Below are 24409 nucleotides of genomic sequence, written 5' to 3'. Positions count from 1 at the left end.
CGATAAATATATCACAGGTAATAGAGAAGAGGAAGACCCTTATTTCCATGTCGACTTCTGTAACAACAGTCTGATGCCAAGCACTGGCAGCAGACGCTAGGGAACACATTCACAGCACACAAATCATCACGTTATACTGTACAAACATTGTCAGTTATACAGACCTCACAGTCAGAAAAGGCCATGGAGACCAGTACACTCACTCTCCGGACTCTGGAGTCACCATCTCCTCCTTCAGGCCAGTGCACATTCAGCTTACAGTATGCCCGAGGCCATGGCAGCAGTTGTAAGACCACAGACAAAGGACAGAAATGACAACCTATTATCTGTGTAGATAAGTAGTGCACTACAGTATGGGGAATAGGGTGTCATTTTGAGATTTTCATTTGAAATCAGTGCATTATACACAAACGTGTTTCTCTTCCACCTTAGTGTGTGTTGATGAGTTGGTTGTAGACGGGCTCCAGGATCTGAGAGTAGGTCTGGTCTTTGGGTGCGTGGCCGCTCAGAGAGCCCTGGGGGAAAGAGAGGGAGAGCGAAACCAAACAAGTGAGGAGGAAATTTCTGAGTGACAATTCCTAACTGGAGATAACATGCATGACTCGAACTTCACGCAAATGTATCGATGTCAATGAGAGATGTGAGATCATTTGGGTATCATGCGCAGATCACAAGTTAGCATCCGGCTCTAAGTGATTAACATGGTGTGGAATCTATGCTACTTGTGTTACATAGCAGTTTCCTGTTGTAAATGGCTGATGTTTCACAGACCTTGATTTTGTCCATCATGGTGGTATCAGGACACCAGAACTGATGGAACTGTACCAGGTCAGGAGCTGCCCTGTAGAAGTCCACCAGCAGCATCTGTGGAACAATAATTGAATACAGTAAGAAGAACACAGTTACAAAATGGCCAATGGTCTACCATTTGAATGAATTTGCATAGGTATGGTTACTATGATGATAACTAAGTTTACAGACAGTACCATCTCATTCAGGATGTCACTGGTCAGGAAGTTATCTTGTACATAGGTCACCACCACCACCACAGGGACGCCATGGTCATTGGGCCTTTGCTGTGGATGGTAGAATAGTGATAAGTTGGTGTTATAGATGTTAACCTGACAGACCTCGCATGAACAGATTCTGGCAGATCTGAAAGGTCATTGATTGTTTTTCACACAAACATCTGTATCATACTATGGAATTGGCGTGTGTTGATCCATGTCCTGATATTATCAGTGTTACTAGGGCTTACCTCTTCCTCAACAGCAAAGGCCGAATCTCTATCTGCGACAGGGAAATGCTCTTAAACTGCAAGCAAAAGGGCACAACAACAGAGGTCATACATGTTGAAGATCATTACTGTAATGCCAGAGCCTGGGGAATGCAATGTCATATTTCTGACATTGCTCACTGTCTCTGCTTTTAAAGGAAATACTCACGTTGTGTGTTAGTATCCTATCGTCCTCCGAGGTAGCCCACCACCTCACTGGTGGTCAGGTGACAGTGGAAATCCTGAGGACACACGATCATACATCTGTCATTTTCCCCCAATACAACAGACTCAAACTGTAGTTTTACATTTCTTATCTTACTACCACTGTATGACTTACCATGAGAAGCATCACGTTGCTGCATACAGCACATTGAAAGGCTGGAATCTCTTGATGGCTGAGAAAGCTGATAACCCCACCAACGTGTGTGGATCCCTGTCGATATACAGTATGTGTTTAAGTGTTGATGCTTACTTATATGCATTATTGAGACAGGCTGGGATGAGCACAATTATACCTTGCAACATTCCTGGTACCCAGAGTGCAGTATCTGATGGGGATTATCTCTCTGTCTCCTCTCCTGGGCACAAGGCTGATATCTGTTAGAGGGACCCATTAGATACATCTTTCTCATATCACTCTCCAGTGTATTTGTGTATGGACATGTATTATGATAATCTGTTACAGGTGTATTACCAGGTAGTATATGGACAGCACTCCATCCCCAGGCTCCACCAGGCTGTCCTTCAGCAGCACTCTCAGGGTAATGCCTCTCCTCCTCAGCAGGGAACCACAACATAGTTTAAATTACATAATGCCATTTCTCCAGATTCTTGGTGGATTGAATGTCTCACCATGCAGCTCAGGTTTGTTCTTCCTGTTCTTGTCACCTGTCGGCAATGCCGTCTTTCCCTCTTCCTCATCTCCCATCTCGTTATCTTCTACCTCGCTCACTAAGCTCTGACATCACAGGAAGAGGGAGTGTTTGAGATACCAGTATTCTACAGCACTTCTCTCCCTCCAAATCTCCCTCTTCCAGCATCCCTTCCTTTTGATGCCTCTTTTCCTGTAGAGCTTTGTTTCCGTATCAACAAACCTCCCTCTTTTTCTCCTCCTCACCATGTCTGTGCTGGGCTGGTACTTGTGCAGCCAGCTGGTCTTGTACTGCACTCGTTTCTTGCCCCTGTAGCGCACTGAGGCCCACCCACAGCCCGACTTCTTAGCAGGGTTGACCAGGCGCTTGCAGTGTGTGGCCCAGGCACTGGGAGAGTTGAAGGTCTGCCCCGTCTCCACCCAGCAGATCTTCCCATCATTAAACAGGTCACCTAAAAACGTTTTACCCTAAGGAGGGAGGGATGCAACTTTAGACTGGTGCTGGTGACATTATGCAGTGAGGTCCATACAGAAGTGGTTTGTCGAGAACGGTGTGAAAGAACTTGACTGGCCTGCACAGAGCCCTGCCTCAACCCCATCGAACACCTTTGGGATGAATTGGAACACCGACAGCGAGCCAGGCCTAATCGCCCAACATCAGTGCCTGACCTCACGAATGATCATGTGGCTGAATGGAAGCAAGTCCACACAGCAATGTTCCAATATTTAGTGGAAAGCCTTCCCAGAAGAGTGGAGGCTGTTATAGCCGCAAAAGGGGACCAACTCCATATTAACGCCCATGATTTTCGAATTAAAAGTTTGATGAGCATGTATCCACATACTTTTGGCCATATAGTGTATTTGTGTATGGACATGTATTATGATAATCTGTTACAGGTGTATTACCAGGTAGTATATGGACAGCACTCCATCCCCAGGCTCTACCAGGCTGTCCTTCAGCAGCACTCTCAGGGTAATGCCTCTCCTCCTCAGCAGGGAACCACAACCCGAGAGGGTCCTCAGGTCTGACTACGCTCCTCCTCTTCCTCTCCTCCCTCCTCCATGACCTGTGGAGACAAGGGTGGCTCAGAGTCTGTGAACACAGACACACACACATATTTTATGCATGATGCATTTGTAAGCCATTCAATAGAAAGGTGATCTCTTAGAGAGACGAACCACTCTCATTACGTCATGAAAACATGTCCAAATTAAAACATACGGTGCCATGACCTTGACATTAAATGAGGAACCAAAGATTGCCATTCATCCACAAAAAGAAGTCCAACAAATGACTCCCTCTGAATTTGTTATAGCAGTCATGACATCTTTGAGATCAAGAAGTCACCCAGTGACCCACATAAATCACTGTCACCGTTGAAATGTAATAATCTGTTGGACGTTACATTTAAAGTTGTTTGACATAGCTAATTTGTTGTCACTTTTGATCATTTGTGATAGCCCTAATTAATGTTGTGGCCTTTGTGAGACAGCGTCTGTTTATATGGTTAGTAAGAAAAAAGAAACGCAGAAGACATTCCATATAGGGATAAAATAGTAGCCTACTGATTTGATCTAATTGTATTAATTACCACTATTACATTTAAATATGGATGCGCGTTGTTTATTCTTGGCCATTGGTTATTCATCCGCAACTCGAGGCCTGCTCCTCGAGATGAATTTCACTCAACATTTTAATTAAAATCATGTATCATTCTCACCCATTTCTCTGAAAGCGTTTGAGAGCCGCTAGAGGTTTTCTTTTCACCTAGAGGTTTTCTTTTCACCTAGAGGTTTTCTTTTCACCTAGAGGTTTTCTTTTCACCTAGAGGTTTTCTTTTCACCCACTTTTGATCAATGCTCAGAAGAGTTCAATAAACACACTTCGCCACACTGGCTGGCAAGCTATTATGCAATTATGCAAAAACATAACATGAAAGCGTCTGCAGTGTAGTGTCCTTGTGGTGTTTTAATGTCAATTCCTCCTTTTTCTTTCTCCCTCACTCCCGTCCTTGTCACTCTCCCCGTAAACTAAAGCGATGTTTCTTTGATCATATAGGTTATATCTCATCGTAAACTATTTGCTGTTCAGTCGCTATCAGACACAGTTTCTTATAGTCAAAACATATATTTATCTATCCATAAGTAATTACATAGTATTGAATCAGATATCAATTCCTGCTTCCGGAAAGATAGTGTCGCTCGGTGCTTTGAGATAGCCGCTATGTGGCCGGTGTGCCCATTCGATTTTGCTTCTAGCAAAAATAAAATAATAATAACATTTAATTTCTGGCATTTATAAACACGTCACTCAACTAGATAAAGAGACAGCTACAATCAAATGTATGGATATTCAAACCTCCTCCCTAGCCCTCACTTTTCCTATATTTATCCCCCACTAGAGAATCTCCTCTTCCAGTCCCACGCATCTCCTCGCCTCTTTCCTCCTCACGATGTTCCTTCAGCTCTAAAAGGAGAAAATTAACCAAACAAATCAGGTGGAGGGCAGCAAAACCACCTACAAGTAAACCCTCACTGTGACAATAGGCCTAGGCTACTTATTGGCACCATACATTCGGTTTGGGCCTATTACATTTCCAAACTCGCACTCCACACTGCCCTTTCCCACCTGGACAAAAGGAACACCTATGTGAGAATGCTGTTCATTGACTACAGCTCAGCGTTCAACACCATAGTGCCCACAAAACTCATCAATAAGCTAAGGACCCTGGGACTAAACACCTCCCTCTGCAACTGGATCCTGGACTTCCTTACAGGTCGCTCCCACATCTGCCACACTGATCCTCAACAGAGGCCCCTCAGGGGTGTACTCCCTGTTCACCCACGACTGCGTAGCCAAGCACGACTCCATCATGTCACGGCTCCTCCTCTGCATTGCAGGGACGGTTCCTCCTGCAGGCAGAGGAGGGTCGTTAGTGATTGGAGCCACCTGGGCTCAGGGTATAAAAAACTGCTTCACTAATCACTTCTCTCTCTCTCTCTGCTCCTCCAGGTATGATCCTGGATCATATGATCCTGATCATCATTATGTTTGCTGACGACTAAACAGTGGTAGGCCTGATCACCAACAACGATGAGACAGCCTATAGGGAGGAGATCAGAGACCTGGCAGTGTGGTGCCAGGACAACAACCTCTCCCTCAACATGAGCAAGACAAAGGAGATGATAGTGGACTACAGGAAAAGGAGGGCCGAACACGCCCCCATTAACATCAACAGTGCTGTAGTGGAGTGGGTCGAGAGTTTCAAGTTCCTTGGTGTCCACATCACCAAAAAACTATCATGGTCCAAACACACCAAGACAGTCGTGAAGAGGGCACGACAACACCTTTTCCCCCTCAGGAGACTGAACATATTTGGCATAGGTCCCCAGATCCTCCAAAATCTCTACAGCTGCACCATCGAGAGCATCCTGACTTGTTGCATCACTGCCTGGTATGGAGACTGCTTGGCATCCTACCATAAGGCGCTACAGAGTGTAGTGCGTACGGCCCAGTACATCACTGGGGACAAGCTTCGTGCCATCCAGGACCTCTATACTAGGTAGTGTCAGAGGAAGGCCCAAAAAATTGTCAAATACTACAGCCACCCAAGTCATAGACTGTTCTCTCTGCTACCGCACGGCAAGTGGTACTGGAGCGCCAAGTCTAGATTCAAAAGGCTCCTTAACAGCTTTTACCCCCAAGCCATAAGACTGCTGAACAATTAAACAAATGGACACCAGGACTATTTACATTGACCCCCCCCCCCCCCTCACCTAAATGTACAAATTACCTTGACTAACCTGTACCCCTGCACATTGACTCGGTACAGGCACCCCCTGTATATAGCCTCCTTATTGTTATTTTATTGTGTTACTTATTTTTTTTAAATTACTTTAGTTTATTTAGTAAATATTTTCTTAACTCTATTTCTTGAAATGCATTGTTGATTAAGGGCTTGTAAGTAAGCATTATACTACAAAAATCTCTGAAACTGGAAACACTTATCTCCCTCACTAGCTTTAAGCACCAGCGGTCAGAGCAGCTCACAGATTACTGCACCTGTACATAGCCAATCTATAATTTAGCCCAAACAACTACCTCTTCCCCTACTGTATTTATTTATTTTGCTCCTTTGCACCCCATTATTTATATTTCTACTTTGCACATTCTTCTACTGCAAATCTACCATTCCAGTGTTTTACTTGCTATATTGTATTTACTTCGCCACCATGGCCTTTTTTTGCCTTTACCTTCTTTATCTCACCTCATTTGCTCACATTGTATATAGACTTATTTATCTACTGTATTATTGACTGTATGTTTGTTTTACTCCATGTGTAACTCTGTGTTGTTGTATGTGTCGAACTGCTTTGCTTTATCTTGGCCAGGTCGCAATTGTAAATGAGAACTTGTTCTCAACTAGCCTACCTGGTTAAATAAAATAAAGGTGAAATAAATAAATAAATAAAAATTTCGCGTTTGTATTCGGCGCATGTGACAAATAAAATTTGATTTGAATTCCAACCCTTTGACTGGGTGTAGAAAGTGGGAATACCCTGCATTGATGGCTTTTTTTGTTACGGTAGTTCTCACAGAAACGTTTTGTTAAAATGTCAGAGCGCCTCCTTAACTGGGAAATGGGTATGGCCCAATGTGTGAAATAGACCAAGGAGTGTTTAGCCTGTTGTGGGCGTGTTTGGCGACAGACACTTGCCTTGAGTCGAGTGTCACCTGCAGTCGCCTGCCTACTATAGATCAACGGAGAGTGCAATTACCAGCAAAAATAGTTTCCAGTCGAGAGGAATCTCAGATGATAATTGAGCAGAAAACAAAAGCTTTTCCAAATTTCACCTTGGACTACTAACCAAACCTTATGGTGCTACTCTGACAGGGACTCTCGCACTGAAAATATATATTTACAATTTCTCACTTTTTTTGAAGCCATTACTACACCCAGGTGTTGTCAAATCACTTAACCAGGAGAGCAGGGAATTATTTTCCCCGTGCGTAAACTCTGCGTCCGAGCGCGACACTGATGGCGACCTCCAAGCGAGCCAGACGACGGAGCAACCATCTTACACACTGCTACCACGAAGGATACCTGGAGAAGAGATTATTCAACAACACGGTATAAGGATTTTGTGATAGATACATTTCGTCTATGTTTGGCCTGTTTGTTGTCAGTAGCGGTGTGTGGGTAAAATCACTGGGGTAATTGCGTTGTTTGCTCTATACCCTTTTAGTTCATACTCCGTGATATATAGGCAGGGCCGGATTTGGCACACTGTGACTAGCCTAATGATGAAGATGAAGCCATAGGCTACTCACGGGGATGGTCGATGTCATAATTGACTATCTCAAGAAGAGCTACTTTGAAAAACAGGGCTGCTTTTAGCTTCAAATTGGAGGTTGATGAGGATTTTTTGTTGTTGGTTCTACAGGCAGATTAGTCTTCTCTTTTCAGCAGTAAGGCATGTGCTTTTCAAACTACGTTTTTCACAGTATTGTATTTTGAAATCTCCAAAAGACAAACTGACAGCTGCAACCAGCAATAGAAATATATTCCACATATGGCAGGACTGGCATACATTTCCTAGTGTACGGATCATGGCGCGCATGCTGCCCACACAGCGGTCTTTCTGACTGTAGGCATACCTGTAACTGCCAAAATAAAGGAAACACTTGAGTAAACAAGAATATAAAGTACATGTTATGGTGTGGGGTGCATTTTCCTGGCATGGTTTAGGTCCGCTTGTAAGAATCTTTGCAAAAGTGCATTGAAGCTGTTCTGGCAGCTTGTGGTGGCCTAACACCCTTTTAAGACACTTTATGTTGGTGTTTTCTTCATTTTGGTAGATACCTGTATGTGCTTCATAAAACTTAATCCACATATTGTTTTTATAAACTATTGATCCTCTGTGGCTAAATTATGCTCTCTTGAGAGCATGAGAGCATGCTTGTATAAAAAATTATAATAATAAAATAAAAAAACATATTTATAAAGCCTTTTTACATCAGCCAATGTCACAAATTGCTATACAGAAACCCAGCCTAAAACCCCAAACAGCAAGCAATGCAGATGTAGAAGCACGATGGCTAGGAAAAACTCCCTAGAAAGGCAGGAACCCTAGGAAGAAACCTAGAGAGGAATCAGACTCTCAGAATGAGGGGTGGCTACAGTCCTCTTCTGGCTGTGCGGGTTGAAATTATAACAGTACATGGCAAAGATGTTCAAACATTCATAGATGACCAGCAGGGTCAAATAATAATAATAATAATCACAGTGGTTGTAGAGGGTGCAACAGGTAAGCACCTCAGGAGTAAATGTCAGTTGGCTTTTCATAGAAGAGCATTCAGAGTTAGAGAAAGCAGGTGCGGTAGATAGAGTTGAAAACAGCAGGTCCGGGACAAGGTAGCACGTCTGGTGAACAGGTCAGGGTTCCATAGCCGCAGGCAGAACAGTTGAAACTGGAGCAGCAGCATGACCAGGTGGACTGGGGACAGCAAGGGTATCAGGGCAGGTAGTCCTGAGCAATGGTCCCAGGGCTCAGGCCCTCCGGAAGGGGAGGAGGGAGAGAGAATTAGAGGGAGCATACTTAAATTCACACAGGACAACGAGTAGACAGGAGAAATACTCCAGACATAACAGACTGACCTTAGCCCGACACAAACTATTGCAGCATAAATACTAGAGGCTGAGACAGGAGGGGTCGGGAGACACTGTGGCCACGTCCGACGATACCCCGCACAGGGCCGACCAGGCAGGATATAACCCCACCTACTTTGCCAAAGCACAGCTCCCATGCAACTAGAGGGATATCTTCAAACCACCAATTTACTACCCTGGACAAGGCTGAGTATAGCCCACGAAGATCTCCCCACGGCACAAACCCGAGAGGGACACCAAACCCGGACAGGAAGATCACGCCAGTGACTCAAGTGACGCACCCCTCCTAGGGACGGGATGGAAGAGCACAAGTAAGCTAGTGACTCAGCCCCCGTAATAGGGTGAGAGGCAGAGAATCTCGGTGGAGAGAGGGAAACGGCCAGGCAGAGACACGGGCGGTTCGTTAATCCAGTGCCTTTGCGTTACCCTTCACATCCCTGGGCCAGACTACAGTCGTGGCCAAAAGTTTTGAAATTACACAAATATTAATTTTCACAAAGTTTGCTGCTTCAGTGTCTTTAGATATTTTTGTGATGTTACTATGGAATACTGAAGTATAATTACAAACATTTCATAAGTGTCTAAGGCTTTTATTGACAATTACATGAAGTTGATGCAAAGAGTCAATATTTGCAGTGTTGACCTTCTTTTTAAGACCTCTGCAATCCGCCCTGGCATGCTGTCAATTTTCTGGGCCATATCCTGACTGATGGCATCCCATTCTTGCATAATCAATGCTTGGAGTTTGTCAGAATTTGTGGGTTTTTGTTTGTCCACCCGCCTCTTGAGGATTGACCACAAGTTCTCAATGGGATTAAGGTCTGGGGAGTTTCCTGGCCATGGACCCAAAATATTGATGTTTTGTTCCCCGAGCCACTTAGTTATCACTTTTGCCTTATGGCAAGGTGCTCCATCGTGCTGGAAAAGACATTGTTCGTCACCAAACTGTTCCTGGATGGTTGGGAGAAGTTGCTCTCGGAGGATTTGTTGGTATCATTCTTTATTCATGGCTGTGGTCTTAGGCAAAATTGTGAGTGAGCCCCACTCCCTTGGCTGAGAAGCAACCCCACGTGAATGGTCTCAGGATGCTTTACTGTTGGCATGACACAGGACTGATGGTAGCTCTCACCTTGTCTTCTCTGGACAAGCTTTTTTCCGGATGCCCCAAACAATCGGAAAGGGGATTCATCAGAGAAAATGACTTTACCCCAGTCCTCAGCAGTCCAATCGCTGTACCTTTTGCAGAATATCAGTCTGTCCCTGATGTTTTTTCCTGGAGAGAAGTGGCTTCTTTGCTGCCCTTCTTGACACCAGGCCATCTTCCAAAAGTCTTCGCCTCACTGTGCGTGCAGATGCACTCACACCTGCCTGCTGCCATTCCTGAGCAAGCTCTGTACTGGTGGTGTCCCGATCCCGCAGTTGAATCAACTTTTGGAAACGGTCCTGGCGCTTGCTGGACTTTCTTGGGCGCCCTAAAGCCTTCTTCACAACAATTGAACCGCTCTCCTTGAAGTTCTTGATGATCTGATACATGGTTGATTTAGGTGCAATCTTACTGGCAGCAATATCCTTGCCTGTGAAGCACTTTTTGTGCAAAGCAATGATGACTGCACATGTTGCCTTGCAAGTAACCATGGTTGACAGAGGAAGAACAATGATTCCAAGCACCATCCTCCTTTTGAAGCTTCCAGTCTGTTATTCGAACTCAATCAGCATGACAGAGTGATCTCCAACCTTGTCCTCGTCAACACTATCACCTGTGTTAACGAGAGAATCACTGACACGATGTCAGCTGGTCCTTTTGTGGCAGGGCTAAAATGCAGTGGATATGTTCATTTGCATGGCAAAGAGGGACTTTGCAATTAATTGCAATTCATCTGATCACTCTTCATAACATTCTGGAGTATATGCAAATTGACACCCTACAAACTGAGGCAGCAGACTCTGTGAAAATTCATATTTGTGTCATTCTCAAAACTTTTGGCCACGACTGTACACTCAATCATAGGACCTACTGAAGAGATGAGTCTTCAATAAAGACTTAAAGGTCGAGACCGAGTCTGTTGGCCCAGCCCCTGACTCACACATTTGAACAGTCACATTTATTTATTATGCAGTTTATAATTTATTTTGTATAGGAAAGTTACCCACGTAGGCCCCCTACCTCCTCTCCTCCCCATCTGATGATTAGCAGAGCGGCATCAGGCTGTCTACACTCATTGAGAGCAGCTCCTGAGTCTTCATGTGGTTTGCGGTTGCAGTGAAAAAATATAAAATATATATACAGCTTGACTATGCCGTTCGGCCATCGCTCATCCATATATTTATATGTACATATTCTTATTAATTCCTTTACATTCCTTCACACTTGTGTGTATTAGGTAGTTGTGAAATTGTTTGTTTTCTTGTTGGATATTACTGCATGGTCGGAACTAGAAGCACAAGCATTTCGCTACACTTGCATTAACATCTGCTAACCATGTGAATGTGACCAATAAAATTTGATTTGATTTACACTACCGTTCAAAAGCTTGGGGTCACTTAGAAATGTCCTTGTTTTTGAAAGAAAAGCACATTTTTTGTCCATTAAAATAACATCAAATTGATCAGAAATACAGTGTAGACATTGTTAATGTTGTAAATGACTATTGTAGCTGGAAACAGGTGATTTTTTTTAAATATCTACATAGGCGTACAGAGGCCCATTATCCGCAACCATCACTCCTGTGTTCCAATGCCACGTTGTGTTAGCTAATCCAAGTTTATCATTTTAAAAGGCTAATTGATCATTAGAAAACCCTTTTGCAATTAAGTAAGCACAGCTGAAAACTGTCCTGATTTAAAGAAGCAATAAAACTGGCCTTCTTTAGACTAGTTGAGTATCTGGAGCATCAGCATTTGTGGGTTCGATTACAGGTTCAAAATGGCCAGAAACAAAGCACTTTCTTCTGAATCTCGTCAGTCTATTCTTGTTCTGAGAAATGAAGGCTATTCTATGCTAGAAATTGCCAAGAAACTGAAGATCTCGTACAACGCTGTGTACTACTCCCTCCACAGAACAGCGCAAACTGTCTCTAACCAGAATAGAAAGAGGAGTGGGAGGCCCCGGTGCACAACTGAGCAAGAGGACAAGTACATCAGAGTGTCTAGTTTGAGAAACAGACACCTCAAAAGTCCTCAACTGGCATCTTCATGAAATAGTACCCGCAAAACACCGGCAGAGTTGCAAAGAAAAAGCCATATCTGTCCAATATCTGTGATCTTTTGCCCACCTTAATCTTTTCTTTTTATTGGCCAGTCCGAGATATGGCTTTTTCTTTGCAACTCTGCCTAGAAGGCCAGCATCCCGGAGTCGCCTCTTCACTGTTGAGACTTGACAGATAATTTTTACGCGCTTCAGCTCTCGGCGGTCCCGTTCTATGAGCTTGTGTGGCCTACCACTTCGCGGCTGAGCGGTTGTTGCCCCTAGACATTTCCACTTCATAATAACAGCACTTACAGTTGACCGGGGCAGCTCTAGCAGGGCAGAGATTTGACGAACTGACTTGTTGGAAAGCTGGCATCCTATGATGGTGCCATGTTGAAAATCACTGAGCTCTTCAGTAAGGCCATTCTACTGACAATGTTTGTCTATGGAGATTGCATAGCTGTGTGCTCTATTTTATACACCTGTCTGCAACGGGTGTGGATGAAATAGCCAATTTCACTAATTTGAAGGAGTGTCCACATACTCCTTGTATATATTTTTTATTTAAAAAAAACCTGAATCAAATCTAATTTTATTTGTCACATGCGCCGAATATAACAGGTGTAGACCTTCCCATGAAATGCTTACTTACAAAGCCCTTAACCAACAATGTAGTTTTAAGAAAATAGATATAAGAAAATATTTACAAAATAAAATAAAAATATATATTTTAAAAAGTAACACAATAAAATAACAATAATGAGGCTATATACAGGGGGTACCGGTACCGAGTCAATGTGCGGGGGTACAGGTTAGTCATTTATATATATACTGCTGCTCTACTAATCATCAGATGGGGGGAGGAGAGGAGGTAGGGGGCCCACATAGGGAACTGGGGGGCCTGTCTTGATTGGGTAACTTATAAATACAACATTTAAATCATCTGCATAATAAATAAATGTGACTGGTCAATTGTGTGGATCGGGCTGGGGCCCAAGAGGCAAAAAACATACAAATACCAACCACAGGAGCCCGCTCTCAATGTTCAAAATACAGCAGAGAGCATCATTTAGCCACAGAGGATAAATAGTTTATAAAAAATAACTGTGGATTAAGTTTTATCACAAGCACATACAGGTATCTGCCAAAATAATAATGTCTTAAAAAAGTGTTGGGCCACCACAAGCTGCCAGAACAGCTTCAATGCGCCTTGGCATAGATTCTACAAGTGGACCTAAACCATGCCAGGAAAATGCACTACACACCATAACATATACTTTGGACTTAGTTTTTTCAACAGAAAAAGTTCAAAAATCACTGGAGGACATCTTTAAGATAAGACCAGGCTGTTGTGACAGATTAGATAGAGATATTGACCAACCTTTATTCTTCTCTTTGCAGTATTGTCTTATTTTAGAATAGGGCTTCAGACATGAGTTGACAGTGTTGAGGCTCTGCTCTGGGTCATTGATAATGGCATCACGTGATAGTATAAGGTTGTTATATCAACAGAAGAAGCTGAAAGACAAATATGTTATTTACCACCATTTACACATCACCAAATCTTTCCCAGTTTGTACTTTTTAGTTGCAGGATAAAACTGTCACAAAGGTAGGAACTAGACATGAGTCAGTCAGTTCAACAGGATTTGCATGAATTACACTGGGCGATCAATTCTCGATAATAATCTAATGTTCCACTTTGTGCTGAAAGCCACATGCCTACCTCCATTACATTTACATTTGAGTCATTTGCGTACGCTCTTATCCAGAGCAAATTCCAATTAGTGCATTCGTCTTAAGATGGTTAGGTGAGACGACCACACATCACAGTCGTATCAAATACATTTCCCCTCAAAGTAGCTATAAGCAAAGTCAGTGCTAGTAGAAAAAAACAAGTGCATGTTTCATTTTAATTTATTTTAATTTTCGTGGCAAGAGAGTGTAGACTGATGGCTCAAATGATGCACATTTTCCTTACTGAGAAACATACTGTGATTTCCGTAACTGATTGAAACTAGCAAACCAGTTCAGTCAGCTCCAATGATTACTGTCAACACTCTTTATAATGTCAGTAGTCCAGCTGTTACACAACGGTATGACATGAACTATGGATAATGAGTTAAAGGTTATCTGAATCAGAAATTCTTGTCATTGTCTTTGGTATCTTTCACCATCTCTTTTCCAACAAGTCTTAAATCTATCTGTTTGTCCAGGCATTTCGGAGACTATGGACATGCTTGTGTGGAAACACTCTTTTCTTCTTCAACAACACTAAAGACAACGATGTGAGTTACCTGAATGTAATGGGCAAGAGAAGGGGGCTATGATGGGACAGTGGTACATTAAATAGAGAAAAGAACAGTGGTCAACGTATTGCAGTTGGGGACAATCCAATATTTCACCTACTCGTGTGTGTGTTTTTAATAGTATGTTGAGAAACTGGATCTCAGTGACGTCATGTCCTTGACAGATGACTGCAGTGGAGACAGAAACCTGGAGGCAGCAGGACTCCTCCTGTACATGAAGGACGGAGAGATCCAAATCACTGTAAGGACATAGGGGACTGTTTTCATCGTCTTTATGCAACATTATTGTGTTTAATAGTTTTAATGGTTTCACTCCCTCCCTCCCTCCCTCTCTCTACAGGCCCCAAGTCTAGAGGCTCGAGAACTATGGAAAGGTTTCATCTACTGTGTAGTTGAGGTTAGTGAATCAGGATACAGTTCATTCACAACCATACCGCATATGTTTAGTATGATCATTTTTCCTGCTAATACCTGGTCAGTAAACTGAGAATAATACCTTTATCTCTGCTCTGATTGCCCTGATGAACAACAAACAATGATATCAAAAGCAAATTATGCTATCACAAAGGGACTTTTCCTTTTCCTGGCAGTGATTACAATAATACCTTTATAAGCGTGACCTCTCTCTCTCCTTCCTCCTCTCTCTCTCTCCTTCCTCCTCTCTCTCTCCTTCCTCCTCTCTCTTTCCTCCTCTCTCTCTCCTTCCTCTCTCTTTCCTCCTCTCTCTCCTTCTCTCTCCGTCCTCATCTCTTTCTCTTTCCTCCCCTCTCTCCTTCTCTCCTTTCCTCTCTCTCCTTCTCCCTCTCTCTCTCTTCCTTGCTCTCTCTCTCCTTCTCTCTCCTTCCTCATCTCTTTCTCCTTCCTCTCTCTCTCTTCTTCTCCTCTTTTCTCATCTCTTTCTCTCTCCTCCTCCTCTCTCTCTCTTTCTCCTTCCTCTTCTCTTCTATTTCCTCCTCTCTCTCTCTTCTCTTCTCTATCTTCTTCCTCTCGCTCTCTCCTCTTCCTCCTCTCGCTCTCTCTCCTTCCTCCTCGCTCTCTCTCTTTCTCCTCTCTCCTCTCCTCATCTCTCTCTTCTTCCCACATCCTCCTCCTCTCCTTCCTCCTCTCTTCTTCCTCCTTCTCTCTCTCCTCCTCGCTTCTCTTTCCTCCTCTCCTCTCTCTCCTTTCCTCCTCTCTCTTTCTCCTCTCTCTCTTTTCCTCCTCTTCTCCTCTTCTCCTCCTTCCTCTCTCTTTCTCTCTTCCCTCCTCTCTCTTCCTTCCTCCTCTCTCTCTCCTTCTCTCCTTTCTCATCTCTTTCTCCTTCTTCCTCTCTCACTCCTCCTCTTTCTCTCTCTCCCTTCCCCCTCTCTCTCTTCTCCTCCTCTCTCTCTTCTCTCTCATCTCTTCTTCTCATCTTTCTCCTTCTCTCCTTCTCTCTCTCCTTTCTCATCTCTTTCTCCTTCCTCCTCTCTCTCCTCTCTCTCCTTCCTCTTCTCTCTCTATTTCCTCCTCGATCTCTCTCCTTCCTCCTCTCGATCTCTCTCCTTCCTCTCTCTCTCTTCTTTCCTCCTCTTCCTTCTCCTCTCGCTCTCTCTCTTTCCTCCTCTCTTTTCTCCTCTCTCCTCTCTATTTCCTCCTCTCTCCTTCCTCTCTTCTTCCTTCCTCCTCTGCTCTCTTCTTTCTCCTCTCTCTCCTCTCATCTCTCTCTCTCTTTCCACCTCCCTCCTCTTCTCCTCTTCTCTCCTTCTCTCTCTCTCTCCTTCTCCTTCTCTCTCCTTCCTCCTCTCTCTTCCTTCTCCTCTCTCTCTCTCTCTCTCTCCTTCTCTTCTCTCTCTCTCTCTCTCCCTCTCCTCTCTCTCTCTCTCTTCCTCTCTTCTCCTCCTCTCTCTTCCTTCCTCCTTTCTCTTTCCTCCTCTCTCTCCTTCCTCCTCGCGCTCTCTCTTCTCTCGCCTTTCTCATCTCTCTCTCTCTTTCCTCCTCTTTCTTCCTCATCTCTCTTTTTCCACTCCCCTTCTCATTCCTTCCTCATCTCTCTCTCTTTCCTCCCTCTTCTCTTTCCTCCTCTCTTTCTCCTTCTCTCTCTCTCTCCTTCCTCTTCTTTTCTTCCTCCTCTCTCTCTCCTTTCTCCTTCCTCATCTTTCTCTCTTCCTCATCTTTCTCCTTCCTCCTCTCGCTCCCTCCTTCCTCCTCCTCTCTCTCCTTCTCATCTCTCTTTTCTCTCTCTCTCCTCTCCTCTCTCCTCCTTCCTCCTCTCTCTCTCTCCTTCTCCTCCTCTCCTCTTCTCCTTCTCTCTCCTTTCTCATCTCTCTCTCTTTTCCTCTCTCTCTTTCCTCCTCTCTCTTTCCTTATCTCTCTCTTTTTCCACCTCCCTCGCTCTCTTTCCCCTTCTCTCTCTCTCTTCCTTCCTCCTCCTCTTCTCTCTCCTTCCTATCTTTCTCTCCTTCCTCCTCCTCGCTTCTCCTCCTTCCTCCCTCGCTCTCCTCCTTCCTCCTCGCTCTCTTCTTCCTCCTCGCTCTCTCTTTCCTCTCGCTCTCCCCCTCCTTCTCCTGCTCTCTCTTCCTCCTCTCTCTCCTTCCTCATCTCTCTCTCCTTCCTCCCTCTCTCTTTCCTCATCTCTCTCTTTCCACTCCCTCTTCCTCCTTCCTCCTCTCTCTCTCTTTCCTCTCTCTCTCTTTCCTCCTCTCTTCTTTCCTCCTCTCTCCTCCTTCCTCTCTCTCCTTCTCTCTCTTTCTCACTCTTCTCTCTTTTTCCCTCTCCCTCTCTCTCTTTCTTCCTCATCTTCTCTCCTTCCTCTTCTCTCTCTCTATTTTCCTCTTTCTCTCCTTCTCTCTTCCTTTCTCCTTCTTTCTCTTTCTCCCCTCTCCTCTCTTCCTCTCTCTTTCTCTCTTCTTTCTCTCTTCTTCCTTTCCCTCTCTCTCTCTCTTTCTCCTTCTCTCTCCTTCTCCTCTCTCTTCCTTCTCTCCTCGCTCTCTCTCCTTCTCCCTCTCTCTCTCTTCCTCTCGCTCTATTCTCTTTTCCCCTCTCTCTCCTCATCTCTCTCTTTTTCCACCTCCCCTCCTCTCTCTCTTTCCTTCCCCTCTCTCTCTCCTTCCCTCTCTCTTCCTCCGCTCTCTCTCTCTTTCCTCCTTCCTCTCTCTTTCCTCCTCTCTCCTTCCTCATCTCTTTCTCCTTCCTCCTCTCTCTCTCCTTCCTCATCTCTTTCTCCTTCCTCCTCTCTCTCTCCTTCCTTCTCTCTCTTCCTCCTGGCTCTTTTTTAAAATCTCTCTCCCTCTGCATTCACAGACAGTATAATGTCAGTGTTTATTGGCATTGTATAATTATATATGTGGGGAATTTGATAGGATTATACCACATAGCTCAGCCAATATTGTCTCAGAAATGCTGTGTTTCATGGTTTTTGGTCTAAATGACGGTATTAAACAGTCCCTGTGTGTCTCTCCCTCCAGCTGTCAGTGCCCAGCTCACTCAACCTGCTTCCTGGCCAGATCCACATGATGAGGGAGACAGTGGAGACAGAGAGGGAGAGACGGAACAACCTGTCCCTTACCCTTGCTGCAGCATCCAGCTCCAACCTCAGTCTCGTAGAGGACATGCCTGCGTAAGCATACACTAAACTAATGGATTTTGCCTAACTCTGTATAGGCTTATTTAGACCTTTGATTTCCTCTGTTCAGATGTGTTATATGTGGATGGTCTGTGTGCAGGTGTTACCAGCCAGTGTCTCGTACCGAGGCAGAGATTATGTTGGAGAGACACTCTGACCGTGGGAACCTGCTGCTGCGGCCCAGCAGGGACGGAGTCTCATTGGCTGTCACCACTCGACAGGACCTCAATGGGTACGCCCCCCCCCCCCATTCCCCTCAATTCCCGACAATGATATCTGCAGTACAGTCAAAGCAAATGCATGTCACATGATAATTTGATTAATAGTCCATGATAGGCCACACGTGCTGAATCACGTGAAGAGAAGTGCATACTTATTTGTTGATGTGACAGATAGATTAGATTCCAGTAGATAGATTGATTATTACTTATAATTCATTAATGTGCCACTCCTTGATAACGTATCTCTCTTCGGTCAGGCCTGTATTCAGACACTATCGCGTGGCTAGGAAACATGACGGAGGATACACATTCGATGTAGAGACTCCAGTGAGTATTTCAAAGGGATTCCTGCTTCCTCCTTTCTGAATACACATGCTTGTCAACTGCCACACCCAATACTTTAATGCAAAATAATACATTTAAAGAAAGTTATTTTCTTTATGGCAAATAACAATGTTGCACTTTTCGTCAATCTAAACTTATGAAAGTGAATTCTCGTTCTGACCCTAGAGAGGCATTGAACCTCAGGTTAACCCAATGTGAGGGAGTGATAAGGGAGACTGATGAAATATTCCACAGGACAATAAACCATAACAGATTGTCTTTGCCTGCCCCTGTTTTCTCCTGATTTACAGACAACTCAATCAGCATGATAATACATCTTACCTTTATTGGTCCTTTCTGAAGTGATGAGCGGGACACGGCCTTAGTTCTGCTGTAGGCGATATCTGAGCTTTTAACTCAGATTGATTGCTGGTACAGTGTGTACTAAATGTTTCTCTAAATGAGTCATGTTGACTCGGTCTGTTTTCAGGCATAGGCTGCGCTCACACAGGCAGACCAATTCTGATATTTTTTCCACTAATTGGTCTTTTGACTAATCACATCAGATCTTTTCACAGCAGATCTTTTTCAGAGCTGATCTTATTGGTCAAAATACCAATTAGTGAAAAAAAAGATCAGATTTGAGCTGCCTGTCTGAATGCAGCCATATTGACAGGCTGTTTTCAGCTGTGGTGTATGCAGTTTGTTAATGATATTGGTTCTGCCTGTAGATCCCCTGTGCCACACTGCATGGTGTCATCAACTGTCTTGTGGAGAAGACTAATGGAGCTCTGACACCCTTCATTATGGAGGGACCCTACGAAGAGAGCATCAGTAAGAAAGAGCACACACACACCATTTACTACCATTTATTCTCTCGCTCTCTCTCTAATTCTCAGTTTTTCCCTATGTTTCTGTTAATTGTCCATCTTAAGTTAAATATGGCTCTGGCTCACAGCACAGTTGAAAAATATATGGCAAATAAAAATCCGAAATGGATGATGTTGGAAGATAGATGGGAAAGGTTGAGTGGAGCTGAAGGGTGGGGCTAATAACAAGATAAACAATGTAGGGCATACGGGATCTGTGAAATGTGTATAGGTGCGGAGCTWTTGTGAAATAGCACAGTTACAAGTGGAAATGAAATTGGATGGACAACAGAAATAGAGGAAGGACTAAGAACAAATAAGAGAGAACTATTGTAAAGTGGACTGTGTCTGTAAGATGGGTATAAGATGTATAAATTGAAGGTAAAAGCAGAAGTGTTTATTAGTTTACTCCAATTGGGGGATCGGTGGTAGGGTGCGGGGAATAATAATAAAGGTATATTCTTTAAAAAAGTATGTATGTCTATATAGGTATGTGTATGTATATATATGTGTATATGTATGCATGCGTGTATGGATATATATATTTACCCCAAAAAATATGGGGGATTGGAAATGATGCAGACAATTACATTGGAAGCAACATTCTTTCCGCAAGATTAAGCTGATCCAACCCCCCCCCAAAAATAAAAATAAATAAAAAATAAATAAAAAAATAAATAAAAATAAAATAAAATAAAAAAATATGGCTCTGGCTTATCAGTCGTGTTGGTCATAACATTAATACCCGCTGTCTATGCAGTGTTTGTTCAGGCAAATGAGGAGAGTGGAGAGAAGAGTCTGCAGTGCGTCCCCAGTACTCCCATGCCCCCTGTGCCAGTCCCTGCCCTCCCTCCCAAACCAGGTATACATACCTCCCTTACTGGGACCTCCTTGACCCTGTTAACAATCACACACACCTTTACAATGGCACCATGTTGGCTTTACATCAAGAGTATCATCTCTAACCAACTTTACAACTATAGCTCTCATTAAAATAAGGAATTGGAGGTAGCCGCTAACACACATTTTTGGACAGGTAGACAAGACCGGTAGTTAATTTGCGTGGTGTTAGACTATATGATGTAAGACCATGGGAAAGGATCTGATCCTAGATCTACTTGGCAACTTCTATCTCAAGCTTCAAATGATGAATGTTTTGCCTTAGTAATGACCAGATTCAATGAGTTGTAATGGAAAGAGGACATAAAAGGAATATTGTGTTTTAATCCCAGGTCCAAGAGAGCGTGTGCCAACTCCAGAGTCTGAGTCAGATAGAGGGGAGATCCTTTACCGCAATGACACCCGTGAGTACTATCATTACTCTGTCCCCCCTCCGCTCTATCTTCCAACACACTTCAGGTATGACTTCATTCCTCACCCTCTGTTGCTATTCCTGTTTGTGTGCTTTTCTAGAGGAAGAAAGGGAAGAAGGCACTGCAGTGCAGGCTGCTCACCCCCCTCAGCCTCCTCCCACACCTTTTCGTCTGCCAAGTGAGTCCCACTTTCTTAAGACTACTGGTACTTTAGGAGAGATTGGGGTGAGTTGAGCCAAAGGGTTAGGTGAGACCCCTTTTTTTCTTGTAAACCATGCATCTTATAATTTGACCAAATATTTAGGAAGAGGTCATCATTTCATGGAGTCTGTGAAGGAAGAAACCACATGGAAAATGTGGTAAGCAAGTTAGGTCCAATAAATGGATTTTCACAAAGGTTTCTTGATGCTTGTATCAAAACAAAAGCATATCATTTTAAGATTGTTCTGTACATCAGATGGGGTTCCTATAACCTACAATATGAGGTCCTAAACCTAGCATGAAAGTGCATCCTTGTAGCTGTGTGGGCTAATATATTCCAAATACTTGCCATGGGGGGAGTTGAGCCAATGGAAGGTTGAGCAAATTGAAGTGTCAACCCCCCCCCCCCCCACCCCCCCAGGCGTAATGCAAGGCATTATCTCTGGAATATGAGGTAACACTAGGGCCTACGTGTTTAAAAAAGTACAAAGTATTTTGTTAGGTGTTAAGCCTGTTATCAAATAAACAATTTTTTGGACATGTATTCACTACTGTAATGTTTACATGAATACACAACATCCCGAAATGTATGTAGATACTTTTGCATCCATAGTGTATGTGGACACCCTTTCAAATGAGTGGATTCGGCTATTTCAGCCACACCCGTTGCTGACAGGTGTATAAAATTGAGCACACGGCCATGCAATCTCCATAGACAAACATTGGCAGTAGAATGGCCTCACTGAAGAGCTCAGTGACTTTCAACATGGCACCGTCATAGGATGCCAGCTTTCCAACAAGTCAGTTCGTCAAATTTCTGCCCTGCTGGAGCTGCCCCGGTTTACTGTAAGTGCTGTTATTATGAAGTGGAAACGTCTAGGAGCAACAATGGCTCGGCCACAAAGTGGTAGGCCACACAAGCTCACAGAATGTGACTGCCAGGTGCTGAAGCACGTAACGCGTAAAAATGGTCTGTTCTCGGTTGCAACACTCACTACCAAGTTCCAAACTGCCTCTGGATGCAACGTCAGCGTAAGAACTGTTTGTCAGGAGTTTCATGACATGGGTTTCCATGGCCGAGCAGCCGCACACAAGCCTAAGATCACCATATGCAATGCCAAGCGTCGGCTGGACTGGTGTAAAGCTCATCGCCATTAGACACTGGAGCAGTGGAAATAAGTTCTCTGGAGTGATGAATCCCGCTTCACCATCTGGCAGTCCAACGGATGAATCTGGGTTTGGCGGGATGCCACATACTTTTGGTCATGTAATGTATCTTTGTTAGAAAGAATACTATATTTCCCTTGTCATAGGGATGCTGAATCATGTAGAAAATGTCTCAACTTACCCCACTCTCCCCGACTACTCTAACAACCTCGGTCAATAACAAACTGAAAGGCATTTCATGAACTATGTACTTATAGCTGAGCTTTCGGTCAATCGACCTTCATCAGAGCATATCTCCACAAACAATAGTGGAACAGATAAAGCCATACAGCGAGCCAAAGGTAATTGCAGACACCTGATGTAATCTAAAGTACCCAAAAGGGCCACTAGATATAATATCAGATAGAAATACAGGATAGAACAGAACATGTTATAGATGTATTTCTACTAGAACAAACCACACGTACACAGGGAATGTGGTGTTAGCATATACTACTCTCAAGTAGAGAGCAATAAAGCTGAAAAACAGCAAAAGAAAGAAAAGGAAAACATATAAAAGGGAAAGGGGGATACCTAGTCAGTTGTACAACTGAATGCATTCAACTGAAATGTGTCTTCCGCATTTAACCCAACCCCTCTGAATCAGAGAGGGGGGGCTGCCTTAATTGACATCCACGTCATCGGGAACAGTGGGTTAACTGCCTTTCTCAGGGGCAGTACGACAGATTTTTACCTTGTCAGCTCAGGGATTCGATCCAGCAACCTTTCGGAACAACACTATATACAATGTTTGTGCACAATTTCGACTTAAAATATCAAAGGGACGTGAAAGGGACTCGTTTCGTGGAACCACCCGTATTATGGCACTTTGTTTCATTGTTTTTTGTTGTATTTCTTTTTTGGGTAGCTGCTTGTGTGACACTAAATCTTCCCTTTTGGAATCGATCAATCAATGAAAACATTCTCCCTTGTGTTGTAGAAGCTGAGAGGAAGACCCTGAATCCACCACTGATGCCCCCTGTTCCGACACCTCGTACCTCCCCCAGCACCTCTACAGATACCCCTGACGTCAGGTTGAGACGCCTCGCTGTAAATTCTGTCCCACTAGACGTTGTGGCTCGGAGTAGGTCAACCGTTTTGGTTCGGTCTTTTCATTTAGAAGAGTTCCAACCATCTACAATATGATTATAAGAAGTAATTGCTCAGGGAACTTAAACTTAAAACCCTAAATGCTGGTTTCTTGACTCTTGTCTTCCTTTCAGCCATATCTGAGGAGCTGAAACTGAAGTTGGAGAAGAGGTTGGCGCATCAACAGTGATCTCTCCTGGCAGCTATTCCATCTGCAGGTGAAAAAACCTACAACACTGGACTCGCAACAAATTGGGAACACTCCCTCAACTCCATACTACTGCCCTAAAGCTTGATTAAAATTGGTCCGACTAGAGCCAGTTAAGTACTGTCGCTTATGTGAATTACAGTTCAAAGCATGTCGGATGGGTGCCGGATGCCGTTGGGTCAAATTCTCCCAGAGAATCTGTCTGTAGTCCCATTTATACCTGGTGCTAACATGCACCCTTTGTCCTGATCTTGTCCACATTCTAAATGTGCCCACATTTTTAGACTGGTGTAGATGATTAAAAGACACATTGTAGTCAGGCACGCATTGTGTCTTGATATCAATCAAGTGTAAACAGATCTGGATGATCAAACAATTGAAATAATCATTATACCATCCTCTAGTGTTGTTAACAGTTAGAACCTTTGTCTTAAAATAAATACATTCATATTAATTTGAAAGAATATCTGTCAAATAATTTGCATACAGGGAGGCACCAGGTAATCTGGTCACATTTAATACAATGTGTAAACACGACAAACCTTGTTCAGATAGTGATTGGATCATATTGATCAGATCATGAAACTCACGTTAGCACAAGGTGTAAACAAAGCTAATGTCTCTAATAGACAGACCGACATGGGCTGTGTTTCCCTCCCAGTCTGGCCGCCACCTACCCTGGGCTGCGTGCCTGGGTCTCTCCCGAGCTCGCTGTCAGCTCAGACTCTCAGAAGATGAATGCCTTATCGATTCCTTCTTCCTGGACCGTTTCATCCAAACCACACAACAGCAAATTAAGACTGTAAATCGACATGTAAATGTCACATTATCCACACCATGTATTTTTTTTTCTATAATCCAATAGGCCTACAGTATCAAATATTTGTCTATACCAGTCAGTGTTGTTGGCTCTTGTTAAGTTTTGTCTTCTGATATAACACTACAATCTTTACTGGGAGCATTATATTTGTCTCTCAGTTCTATGTCAGAAAAGTAATGAAGCCAATGTGTCCTGATTGAAATAAAATGAATCACAGGGATTATATCCTGTCTATATTCTTGTGAGAACAAAATGTAGT

General features: G+C 43.6%; 1 protein-coding gene and 1 pseudogene across 1 annotated transcript; one reads left to right on the top strand and one right to left on the bottom strand.

The window, feature by feature from the left end:
* Positions 1–428: 428 nt before the first annotated feature.
* Positions 429–3875, bottom strand: LOC111971835 (MPN domain-containing protein-like; annotated as a pseudogene).
* Positions 3876–6860: 2985 nt separating this feature from the next.
* On the top strand, positions 6861–24370 carry LOC111971191 (signal-transducing adaptor protein 1-like). Its single transcript, XM_023997981.2, has 13 exons — positions 6861–7282; positions 14224–14295; positions 14438–14557; positions 14657–14713; positions 17742–17893; positions 18000–18131; positions 18378–18447; positions 19176–19278; positions 20074–20175; positions 20546–20617; positions 20727–20804; positions 22974–23117; positions 23257–24370. The coding sequence occupies exons 1-13, from the start codon at positions 7190–7192 to the stop codon at positions 23310–23312; spliced, it is 1251 nt and encodes a 416-aa protein (XP_023853749.1). The 5' UTR covers positions 6861–7189; the 3' UTR covers positions 23313–24370.
* Positions 24371–24409: the final 39 nt, after the last annotated feature.

This window comes from Salvelinus sp. IW2-2015, linkage group LG13, assembly GCF_002910315.2.
Source record: "Salvelinus sp. IW2-2015 linkage group LG13, ASM291031v2, whole genome shotgun sequence".
NCBI classification, from domain to species: domain Eukaryota; kingdom Metazoa; phylum Chordata; class Actinopteri; order Salmoniformes; family Salmonidae; genus Salvelinus; species Salvelinus sp. IW2-2015.
This window is presented reverse-complemented; position numbering and strand designations above follow the sequence as displayed.

What these genes read in the sequence shown, in the direction of transcription:
- LOC111971191 (XM_023997981.2), top strand. Translation starts at nt 7,190, where the DNA reads ATGGCGACCTCCAAGCGAGCCAGACGACGGAGCAACCATCTTACACAC. An exon ending in ACCCTACGAAGAGAGCATCA is followed by an intron (nt 19,279 to 20,073) that starts GTAAGAAAGAGC and finishes CTGTCTATGCAG; the next exon opens with TGTTTGTTCAGGCAAATGAG. An exon ending in CACACCTTTTCGTCTGCCAA is followed by an intron (nt 20,805 to 22,973) that starts GTGAGTCCCACT and finishes CTTGTGTTGTAG; the next exon opens with AAGCTGAGAGGAAGACCCTG.